The 12,607-nt window shown below is 43.5% G+C and overlaps 2 protein-coding genes across 2 annotated transcripts in view; one reads left to right on the forward strand and one right to left on the reverse strand.

The window, feature by feature from the left end:
• The window catches only part of LOC134372946 (zinc finger protein 208-like), a 563,224-nt gene that overhangs the window by 414,620 nt on the left and 135,997 nt on the right, over positions 1-12,607 (forward strand).
• The window catches only part of LOC134371657 (uncharacterized), an 89,465-nt gene that overhangs the window by 37,341 nt on the left and 39,517 nt on the right, over positions 1-12,607 (reverse strand). The window contains 4 exon segments of the mRNA XM_063088513.1: positions 4,640-4,759; positions 5,271-5,462; positions 5,893-6,099; positions 6,206-6,332. Of these exon segments, the coding sequence (XP_062944583.1) occupies positions 4,640-4,759; positions 5,271-5,462; positions 5,893-6,099; positions 6,206-6,332 (646 nt within the window).

Here is a 12,607-nt window from a genome sequence, read left to right on the forward strand (position 1 = left end):
CCTCAGAAAACACAGTCTTTTTCTCTCTGACCTTCTCCTGCCTTCCTTTCACCTGCTCCTTTTTCTCCCCAAGGCAGGCTAAAGAAACTACTCTAACCTTTCCCTGCCTTTCTGTCTTAGAGCTGGTCATAGAGAAATTCTCTGACCTACCTTGTCTGATTTAGGACATAAGACCCCATTTCAGAAGGGATCTGGCCCCATACCTGGAAGCAAGGAATGCTGCACCAAAATGCTGAAAAGAATCTGAACAGGACTTGCTACGTTTCCTCACTCAGTGTGTTAGTATTAGATTATATCCTTTGTGTCAAATCACATTTCTACATGGTTGTTCAGGCATCAATTATGCTTACCTAATAAAGCGCCCATAAAAACTCCAAAGCACAGGGTTCAGGGAGCCTCTGGATAGCTGAACACATGGAGGTTCCTGGAGGGTGATACACCCCTTCCCCCACACCTCACTCTGTGCATCTCTTCATCTGTATCCTTTGTAATACCCTGTATAATAAGCCGATAAACATTGTTTCCCTGAGTTGTGTGAACTGCTCTAGCAAATTAATCAACCCCCTGGAAGGGTTGTGGGAGCCCTGATTTATAGCTGGTCAGGATAAAAACACTCAACAAACTAGAAGGAAACTTCAGGACACTGGATTTGGCAATGATTACTTGAATATAACAACACCAATAGCACAAGCAAGAGAAACAAGAACAGACAAATGAGACTATATACAATTTAAAAACCTCTTAGTCAAAGGAAGCAATCAAAAGAGTGAACAAGACTGACTGTGCCCTGTCAAAGGAGAACCAACACAATTTTGAAAAGAAAAAGCTAACAGAGGGGTCTGACAAATTACATATGAACCTCTTATGATATGAATATATACAAGTATTATCTGAAACTTAAAATGAATCAAATAAAATACCTATAACTGTGACAGGGAATTTAGCTTAATCTACTCCATTTTGCCCTTGGCCTTCATCTTTTTTTTTTTTTTTTTTTAAAGATGACCAGTAAGGGGATCTTAACCCTTGACTTGGTGTTGTCAGCACCACGCTCAGCCAGTGAGCCAACCAGCCATCCCTGTATAGGATCCGAACCCGTGGCCTTGGCGTTATCAGTACCACACTCTCCCGAGTGAGCCATGGGCTGGCCCTTCACCTTTGAGTGGCAATCCATTCCCCCCCACCCCGTGGGATGCCCCTGAACAGACACCCTACACCAGGATGTGGGGATATATAAATTTTCTGCCTGTGCTGTTTTTGGCTGATTAATTTGCTTATTTTGGCTTCTGTAACCAGCTTGCTTCAGGCCTTGCACAACAGCCTATGTGCCAATAGGGATGTGGTTTTTGCCTTTATAACCCCCTTAAACTCAGGTTCAGGGCTGCTCTTCCAAAATATCTAGAGGAAGCAGTCACCAGCCGGCTAATAAAAACTCCATTAAAATTCTTAATTGTTTGGTTCCTTTCCTGGGTGACAACCTCACAACATAACAAGATATATATATGAAGTTAAAGCGAGATGTAAAAAAAAAGATAAAATAAACAATAAAATATTAGATCTAAATGAAACATAGCATTTTGTAATTATGCATTGAGACTTTCCAAAGCAAGATAAAACAATCAAGAAACACAGGTTACAACGAAAAAAAGATTTGCTTCACACTAAAAAAAAGTATGACCTAAAAAAGACAACAGGGCATATATAAAGAATATAAAACAGCTACTAAAATACATGAGAAGAAAATTGAACAGAGAAAGAAAATGCATTTTACATATAAAGGTCCACAAAGTAACGAATCCTACTCACTTCCCAAGGAAATGAAAAATGGAAATGTAAAGGTTTGTCATTTTCCCCAGATTTTCAAAATATAAAAACATAGTAGCAAGTATTATTTAAATGAGCGGGAAATCTCACATGATGTTCATAGGAGAGGATACCATTGAAGCTGGGGTAGAGACAGAATCTTGTCAGATCTAGTAAAACAGGAAATGCACCATCCTATAAGAAGAAACACTCTTTCTTTCTTTCTTTTTTTTTAAAGATGACCGGTAAGGGGATCTTAACCCTTGACTTGGTGTTGTCAGCACCACGCTCAGCCAGTGAGCGAACCGGCCATCCGTATATAGGATCCGAACCTGTGGCCTTGGTGTTATCAGCACCGCACTCTCCTGAGTGAGCCACAGGTCAGCCCCGGAAACACTCTTTCAACTGCCCAACCTGGAGGAACCCTCAGGTATCTGTTGTCAAGTCTACATGCTCAGAGGCAGCCACTGTGGCATTCTTAATAACTGTGAAAAACTGTAAAAGACCCATGTGTCTTCCTTCTGAGAATGTTCCAACAATGATGTAAAAGAAGAAGCTATTCTTGTTTCCGAACGTGAAAACGTGTAAATTTTCAAAACTTGCAAGATAAAATATCACAACAAAATATTCACTAACTTTTCTTCTTTTCTCCTTTTTTCTTTTGTGTTTTGTCTCGTTTTTTTGTTTGTTTGTTTGTTTTTGTTTTTCTTTATTTTTTGTTTTTTTGTCACTAATTTTTTTAAAAATCTCATAATGATATATAAATACATTTGTACAAGTTGTGTGCTGACCTTTGCCGCACAACTGACAGCAGAGGTTCCTCACTGAGATGTGAGGGAGGGTGGACCACATGACAGAGAGAGGAGATGCTTTACATCCTGGTGCCTAAGCTTCATGTTTGTTTGGAATTTTACTAAAAAACAAATACATATATACATCATGTGACGTTCAAAAATAAAAAAAGAACATTTAATAACAATAGGTGGAATAAGCATATGGCTTCATCCTGTCTAATGACAAAGAAGTTTTACTCTGATGTCTGAGCAAAATTATAACCATTTTTAACCTAAAACACTTGCTGAACAAGAGTCCCTTCAGGAACACCAAAGTCTCTACGGAATGGAAGTGCTTAGAATTGTTTAAAGAATCTTCTGTCATTAGATATTTAAACCGATTAACTATTTTTAAATCAATGATAGAATACAACATTCTCTATCATTAATGTCTCAGCTTTCCATTCCACTCCTAGTCATTAAAAGTTTAGAGTCAGAAACAATGACTCACTAGTTTGAATTCAAGTGCATTGCAAAATCAGGCACAAAAGATTTGCCCTTACTGGTTTGCTTTTCCCAAATTTAGCAGGTATTTCTGCACATTCATATATATAACTTCCAATAGCAGCTTCTCTAACCTTGGTCTACAGAGAGCTGACAGACAGTGCATCCAGATGTGGCCCCTAAACAATCTCTGTGGCCCAAGAGCACTCACACCACGGGGCCCACACCCCATCTCCAATCTATGTCTGGGAGTGAAGCGCTACATTGGACCAAGGCCAATGGAACCTCTTCACAAGTTCCATGTCACTGGGTCAGAGTGCAATAGCATTTCAGCGGAGATGAGAGGGACTGATGGAAGGCATGGGTGAGTGCAAGCAAACATGTCAGGCAGGAAACTTCAGAGCCACAGAAGATCAGCAACTTCAATGCTCAGCATTTCATAAATGAAGGAGACAGAACAATAAATCTAGAACATCACACTTTACTCGAGAAGCCATTCCTGACTCCTTTTCCTTCCTCTTCTGGGCTTCTTCCTTGGGTGATATGAGTCTTTAAAGTCAATCCTGAGTTCCAAAAATATGTTGTTTAATGCATAGAATCACACACACACACACACACACACACACACAAACACACACACACACACACACACACACACACCTGCACAGAAAGACCTTACCAAGAAGAAAGACCTATGCTGCTGCCCACTGCACCAGGGCAGATTGACACACACACACACACACACACACACAAAGACCTTACCAAGAATACCAAGAAGAAAGACCTATGCTGCTGCCCACTGCACCAGGGCAGATTGACACACACACACACACACACACACACACACACACACACACACAAAGACCTTACCACTGCACCAGGGCAGATTGACACACACACACACACACACACACACACACACACACACAAAGACCTTACCACTGCACCAGGGCAGATTGACACACACACACACACACACACACACACACACACACACACACACACACACACACACACACACACAAAGACCTTACCACTGCACCAGGGCAGATTGACACACACACACACACACACACACACACACACACACACACACACAAAGACCTTACCAAGAATACCAAGAAGAAAGACCTATGCTACTGCCCACTGCACCAGGGCAGATGCAGGGACAATAAACTCTTTACGTGAAGACCAAGAGGTGAGTTTTTTTAACCTTTTTTTCAGAACTCACTCCCCTTCTGGTGAAGTCGCACATAAGTTGCAGCAGTGCACAGACCCCGCCCTGACCAAACCACATGCAGAGCACACAGCCAGCCTCATGTCTCCATGCATTACAGGCTGAACTCAGCACTCAGTAATAAAGGATACAGAGCCTTGGGGCTCAATGCTGGCTACAGATTAGAATCACATGGAGTGCTGTACATATTATTGAGGCTGGGCCCTAACCTAACAGTGTGAATGGGAATCCCTGGTAAGGGGGACACAAGACTATCTGTAAAATGCCTCAGCATTCTAATATGAAGCAGCACTCAGAAGGGCAAGTCCAGCACACCTCCCACCTTCTGGCTCTGCTCTCCTATTGGGGCCTTGTTGTCAATAATATCCAGACAGCGGGAGGCGGAGGAATAGAAAAATCCGCAGGGCAAGCAATATCGTCCAAAAGTGGGGCGAGGGTGAGGCTGGAATTCGAATAGAGGTGAAGGGGAAGCTCCTTATGCTTCCTCTCTGCTGTTTCTCCCTCTGCTCCCCTTGTCACCCTTTGCTACCAAGTTCTGTCTCTGTCTGCAATGGCTCCAAGGCTTTTCATCCCTTCCCCCATTCGTTTCTCTGGAGATCCAGCTTTTCCTTAATTCTCTAATTTCTTTTTCCCCATGCCCCCATTTCAACTTACTCTTTCTTACTGTCCTGTTGCAAGTCCTCTACTTTGCCCTCTGTTTATGGTTTTTCCCCATTCTTCTTTTCTCCCTCTCAGTTTTTCTACTTTTAGTCGCTCTCTTTTTTATCTCCTTTACCCACACATTCAAAGGGAGGGGGATAGAATAAAATTCCTGCATCCCACAAGTGCACATTTTCCAGTGGGGTGGCGTTTGGGGTGTAGAACACTAGCTGTCACAAGACAGGCCCCGATCACTTCCTCCAGCTCCAAGGGGTGACTGCGAAGGGGAGGCCTGGCGAGCGGAAGAAACTCGCCTGAGAAGCAGAAGGTGTCGCAGGGCTGCGGTGGCCTATGCAGAATTCCAGGACCAGGGGAAGGACGCAGCCTGTGTTGGACTGGGGCGGCGGGCTCTGCTCTCCGGAGGCCGAAAGGGGGAAGTTTGGAGGGCCCAAAGGACGAATTTTCACCTCTCTGGTGAGGACTTTAAAAGGCAGGGGCGGGTGGAGCTGCCAGTAAAGGGTTTAAGCAGGAAAACGAGAGGAAAGGAGGTGTCTACATAGGCCGCACACAGAAACCCGGAGGCAGAGACCCGCCTCAGAGCGTTACTAACCGAGAGAGAAGCGACCCCCGAGGTATCACAGCGACGTCTGGATTGACTCGGGGTGGAGGGAACGGTGCTGGGATGCTGAGGTCGATAGAGACCTCCAAACCCGGTGTACGGAGAACCGAAGACTGAGGAAAGCAGGTGTACTCTATTTTATCTTTATTTTAAAAGATGAGCGGCAAGGGGATCTTAACCGTTGACTTGGTGTTGTCAGCACCACGCTCTCCCGAGTGGGCCACGGGCGGCCCTCAGGTTTACTCTAGATAGAATGAGACTCAATTCGCCCAGCCGTGATGTCGCTTCCCCAAACTGCGCGCTCGCTAAGGAAAGACGCCGGACGTCCTGGGGGCGGGGCCGAGGCGGAGCGCGACGGCAGGGGGCGGGGCGTGAGGCCAGGACGGGGCGGGGCCTCCGGGAGTGTGGGCGGGGCGGGGCGGGGCCTGCGCCTGTTTCTGTCTCTCTCCGCAGGCGTCGTTGTTTTCAGGGTTTGGGATCTTTTGAGTCAATTTCGCTTTGTGTGGAGCTGCGTTGTTTCCTGCCTATTTTAAGTTAATGTTTCAAATAGTTTTAAAAGCTTAGGGTTTTGTGGGCCACTTATACAGGAAACCAAGGTGTTTTCCTTTTAACAAGTTGAAAACTGTTAACCTTAACAGCTCTTTTTGCCTGCGGGTTGGAGGAAGTCCTGCTAGTGAGGCTGAAGCCACTCAGAGGTCTGGACTTGGCAGCTCTAGGAGCGGACGATCTGGGGCGGCGATTGGATCCCGGGAAATTCCTGCAAATTAACTTATGCAACTACATTTAACTGCCCTAGAGTTGTCTGTCAGTGGGAATGCAGACTAGAATGTGAAATGCAAATCTCTGTCTGTGCAACTGCATGTTGACGCCCCAAAGAACACACTTTCCATTAGCCCTAGAAGGACAGAATCAACCCTGTGCTCAGGGTTGGGGGCAAGGAGGACTAACGCTTGTGATGTTAGGTCACCAACTGTTACGTTTTTATTGTTCTACACTTGAAGTAAATCAACCTCTTAAGCCTTTGGAATACACTTTGGGGCATCATAATATGCTTAAGTATTTCTAAATATAATGTAATTTAAAATTCAATTTATGGATACTATTAATGTATTTAGAAAAAGTATTTTTTATTTAAAAAAGTCATCTAACATAAGTCTTTGTTTTCTATTTCTGAATAGTCTGTCAGGTATGGATAACAAAGCTATAGTCTTCAGAAGACATCTGAATTTATTTTCACCTAAAGAATAATTTTGCAATATTTCTAAGGTTATTTAGTGAGAAGGTTATTCTCTTTCATATGAACCCTGAAGAAAGTAAAACTAGATTATCACATTTTAGACAGCTTCATTTCTACCACCTGTAATTTTAATTTCACAGCAATATTTATGAAATATGATTTTCTTAAACATCCCGACATGGGGATGATTACACATATTGACAAGTGTTATCAATTGAAATAATAGGGCTGGTTGGTGGCTCACTTGGGAGAGTGTGGTGTCAATAACACCAAGGTCAAGGGTTTGGCTCTCCATACCTGCAAGAGGCCCCCAAAAAGAAAAAGAAATAACAGTCTATTCATTATGAACTTTGGCTGACCTTAAAACATTTTTTTAACAGGGAAATATCACTAGATACATCTGAATCTTCAACCTGCTGAGTCCTAGATTTATTCTTTTGTCTAAATCCACGATTATGTTAACTTTTCCTCAAATAATCATTAACTTGATGTCAAGATGGAAAAGCATTTCACCATAATCTGCAGAGCACCCCTTTGTTTTTGTGGAGATATACTGTATCCATTAAAAACATAATATGCCAGCCTCTAGAAAAAACATTTATATTGCAGCAATTCTAGTTAGACATTTGGTTCTCCATCACATAAAAAGGTTTATACCAACACCTCTCATATCCTGAAAACAATGTTTGTGATTCTTGTAAGGTGGATGAATTTCAAAATTATAGTTGCACAGTACCTTAAATATCAGGTTAATTTAGCACAAGGATAAAACATCAAACATCACCAAGAATGGGTTGCATTAAATGACACTGAGGGATCAGGGACTGGTGTAGTGTCAAGGACCCCCAGGTGTCTCTCCCCAAGCTCATCACACGCCTTGAGAATTATTCCTGTCTTTCAGGGGGACTTAGCACTGGACTATTTCTATGAAGAAGACTCCTTTTTCCATCTTGAGCACCTCTCCAGATTCCTGATACACTTATGTCTTTAGAGATGGCCTCTCAAATGAAAATAGAAAATACTTGCCCCAGGCTGGCCACTTAGCTCAGTTGGTTAGAGTGTGGTGTTTACAACACCAAGATCCAGGGTTTAATCCCTTACAAACTAGCCACCAAAAAAAGAAAATACAAACTGAACTTCTTCCTGCCTGGATGGTAAACTCACTGTGAAGGTTTCTATAATTAGTACATGTGTGAGAGAGAGATAACCAGACACCGAGATGAAGGTCTATGACTTCACTTCCCCCCCAAAATTGGAAGTATCACTTTAACTGTAGCCCCATTGGCAGTGCATGCTTAGGGAGTTGACAATATTTTTTAATATTAGGTCAAACTAAGGAAATAGAAATAAAGTATAAATTAGTTAATAATATTTATAAATAGTGGTTCATTAGTTGAACAAATGTACCATACCAACATGAGCCATTAATGATAGAAGAAAGAGGGTGCAGGGTATATGGGAACTCTGTGCTGTCTCTGAAGTCTTTTTTCCATAAATATAAAACAGTTCTAAACATACTATTAGTTTTTTAAACCTAAACAATAATTTGCAGAAGTTAATTATATTGATTACAAACACAAATGAAATTGTCTAGGAAAATCTACTCTGCCAATATATATTTTTAAATTTATTTTATTTATTGAATCAAAATCGATTATACATATTTTAGGGGTTGAACATTGAGATATGTTGATTAAATCAACATTACTAGCATATATATTGTTACAAATCATAATTATTCTTTATGCCCCTTGTCCAACCTCTCCCCTTCCCCCATTCCCTCCCCCTCCACCCTCTAAATGTCTAGATTTCTTCTCTCCTTCTGAAAGAATAATGGTTACTCTGTCAACTTGTTACCTAGATGATCTGTACAATGCTTAGAGATGTGATCAGGTCCCTCAATATTATCATAGAGCATATGCTTCTTCTGTCACTCTGAAATGGGTTTTGTGGAAAGAGACATCCTCTTCTTTTCTTTGTCTGTGCTCATGACTCTTCTTGTGTGAATGCACTCCAGTGGTTGCTGGACCATCTGTGTGGTGGCTATGGTGGGCCACCCACATGGGGGTGCTGTTTTTGGCATGCTGCTTGGCACTGGTGGTATGCCTGGTTGTGGGGTGTGTTTGGTCCCCTCCTCCGTGCCTCTGGTCCCTCGGCAGGCCCCAAGGCACTGGTGCCATGTGCCTAGTTGTGAGAGAGGGATCCAGTCCCCTTCTCCATGTTCTGGGTCCCTGGGTGGGTCCCGAGGTGCTGGTGCAGTGTGCCTGTTTGAGGGAGGGTGGTCTGGTCCCCTTCTTCATGCCTCAGTTCCCCAGGCATAGCCTGAGGCACTGGTGTGGTGTGCCTGGTTGTGGGAGAGAGGTCCGGTCCCTGACTCCATACCCCGGGTCCCTGGGTGGGCCCCAAGGTGCTGGCTCAGTGTGCCTGGTTGTGGGGGAGAGGTCCGGCCCCCTTCTCCATGCCCTGGGTCCCTGGGTGGGCCTCAAGGTGCTGGTGTGGTATGCCTGGTTGTGGGAGAGAGGTCCAATCCCCTTCTCCTCACCTCAGCTCCCCGGGCAGGCTCCAAGGTGCTGGAGTGGTGTGCCTGGTTGTGGGAGGGAGGTCCCATCCCCTTCTCCATGCCTCAGGTCCCTGGGTGGGCCCTGAAGGTCTGGCGCAGTGTGCCTGATTGTGGGAGAGAGGACCGTTCCCCTTCTCCTTGCCCCAGGTCCCTGAGTGGGTTCTGAGATGCTGGCATGTTGTGCCTGGTTGTGGGTAGGTGGTCTGGTCCCCTTCTCCATACCCCGGGTCCCTCGGTGGGCCCCAAGGCACTGGGTCAGTGTGCCTGGTTGTGGGAGAGAGGTCCAGTACCCTTCTCCATGCCCTGGGTCCCTGGGTGGGGCCCAAGGTACTGGTATGGTGTGCCTGCTTGTGGGAGAGAGGTCCAGTCCCCTTCCCCTTGCCTCGGTTTCCTGGGCAGGCCCCAAGATGCTGGTGTCGGATGCCTGGTTGTGGGAAGGGGGCCCAGTCCCCTTCTTCATGCTTCAGGTCCCCAGGCTGGCCCCTAGGCACTGGTGCATTTTGCCTGGAAGTGGGAGTGGGGTCAGGTCCCCAGATCCAAGCCTCCGGTTCCCAGGCAGGCCCCAAGGTGCTGGTGGTGTGCCTGGGCCGGAACTAACTTTCTGTCCTTTGCTTTCTAACATGGGGGAACTTCCTGTGGGAACCTGTATGTGAGTGCGTGGTTGTTTAAATTGCTACTTTGCTGCTGTTTCCCTAAGGAAGGCTTTTTGTGCAGCTCAGAGTTTAATGGCTGACCTTATAGGTACTTCCGGCTCTCCAGAGACCTGGGGATCTGTGTTCTGTAGAATCTCTGATCTGTGCCTGAGTTTTTTCATCAAACTGCACCCCACGCAATTCTGCATTCTCAACCAGTCTCCTCTGAGTGGTCCTGCGCTGACTGGGAGGCAGATCATCTGTCCTTGCTGTGTCCCAGTGTTTCTCCGGTGAGCTCATCTCCCCCACCACCTGTGCTCCAAACATTTCCCATGGGATGGGCCCTGCCCTGGTCCCCTGCGATGACTCACCGGCCTCTGAGTGGCTCCCTTTTATCAGCTGTTCTGGCTCCTCGCTCCTGCGTGGGTCCACAGGAACCCTATTAGCTGTCTTGATGTCCTGGGGGCCGCCAAGGCCCTCTTCTCTCCTGCTGCCTTCAAGTAACTCCCTCTGAAGGGCACAGCTGCGGCTTCTGCCGGCTCCTGCTCCATGCGCTCATCAGCTCCAGGTTTAAAGCAGCCACAGCCCGAAATGCTCAGAGCAGCTTTTTCTTTCTCTCATCGTAGTTTCTCCCACCTTCATGAACTCCATAGGTCTCTCCTCTTCTTCCCCTGAGCTCCAGCTGCCCCGGCTTGGCTGATGTTACATTTTTATAGTTGTAAATTTGGTTGATTTATGGGAGAGTGACGCTGCGGACCGTCTATTCTGCCATCTTGACACAGTCCTACTCTGCCAATATTGACAATAGTAGAAGCAGACGATCTAAACAGACCAATAAGATGAAACATGGTAAAACTCTTTAGCAGAGTTCTTATAATCTTTTAAATATATTTAAATCTATCCTACTTAAAATATTTAAGGATCATTAAAAAAATAGAAAAAAAGTTCAAAATAACTTTTAGTATTTGAAGACACTATTGATACCATGGTCTTCTAAAAATTACTGCAGATAAAGTGTTTCAGAAAATCCTCCTGTCTGCATATACATAGGAAAATCTTATGTAAATAATATCAAAGTTTGCAATTGCTAATTAAAAATAATACATGATGAACAGATGAAATTCATACAAGGAATGCAGGTACGATTATTAGGAAATCCACTAATGCAATTCATCTTAGATATATAGATAAAGAGAAAAATAGGGTATTCATATTCATAAGTACAAAACAACACTATTGGTAGAATTCGACAGGGATTAATGTTACATTTAAACAGTAAATTAGGAATTGATGTATCTTTATGAAAAGTATAGGGTAAAGCCCTTGTAGTTTGAGCAGCACGAGAGAAACACCCAGTAAGGTTCTAAGAAGTCTCAAATCTCTGTATACAACATCACCTTGAAGGGAATAGCCAAGGCAACAAAGAAAAGCAAGCAGTGAGAAACTAATTCCAAGCAAAAGGGAAAATGTATAACTGTAGATGTTATCATTAAATTTCTGATAACACTGATAAAAAAATAGAAATGTGTAACAAATAATACTGTAAACAGAAAAGAAAGTTCAGGTAGTTGACAGTTACAAACATGTTTACAAACTATTATCAGTTACAACTTACAATGAAAGGTGAGGCTGAAGTTTACAAGAGCATGAATTTAAATAGAATGAAAAATGATATAGACACAAAAGGTCACACATTGTACAGTACCATTTATGCAAAATGTTCAAAATTTAAAAACAAAAAGCAGATTAGCGATTGCCAGTAGTTGAGGGAAGAGAGGAATAAAGAGGGAGTACAGACTTTCACTTTGGGTTGATGAAAATGTTCTGTAACTAGATAAGGGTGACGGTTGCACAACATTTTGAATGTATTAAACGTAATAATGGTTAAGTTTTAAGTTATGTGTATCATACCATTATAAAAAAATTAAGAAATAATATACATTATATAACATATAAAATAACATGTAATATAAAAAGCACCAAGTATTAAAAGTTTTAAGTGTGACACCATTAGGCTGAGACAGCTCCGTGGTTGCTACATAAGCAAATCAAGCCCAATGAGAACAGTAAAAGGAACCTTAGGCTTAACAAATCAGAAACTACCAACTAACCTCTAACTAACCAATCAAATATATTTTCTTTGTCTTGCTTCCATGAACATCCTATAAAAGTTTGCTTTCTAATCCCTTGACCGGAGTGCTAAGCCATCTCTTGAGGTATTAGTACAATATTGAATTTCCCTTATTCAACACATGTATTCATTTTTTTACCCTCACCTACTATTTCCCTTTCTCTCCATACACTCCAAACTTTTCCTCCTTTATAAGGGACATTAGGATTTGCCACTGTGCAGGCAGCAATCCTAGTCTAGAAAGAACCTTTCCCTTGGTCTACTCCTATTTGTATATGATAAGGTTACATAGCTGCAGAAATAGTGGGCTATTTTTCCCACCGCAGTATTCACTGTTAACCCCAACTTTCCTGGTTGAGAGTGAAGGCACGACCCGCCCTCATCAGGCCCACAGAAATTCTGACATGGGGTTTAAATACACAGTTACAGTTTTGTGTTTGGGAATCATCCCTGCTTCCAGCGCTTGTAGTTA

Source organism: Cynocephalus volans, chromosome 3 (genome assembly GCF_027409185.1).
Source record: "Cynocephalus volans isolate mCynVol1 chromosome 3, mCynVol1.pri, whole genome shotgun sequence".
Classification (NCBI taxonomy): Eukaryota; Metazoa; Chordata; class Mammalia; order Dermoptera; family Cynocephalidae; genus Cynocephalus; species Cynocephalus volans.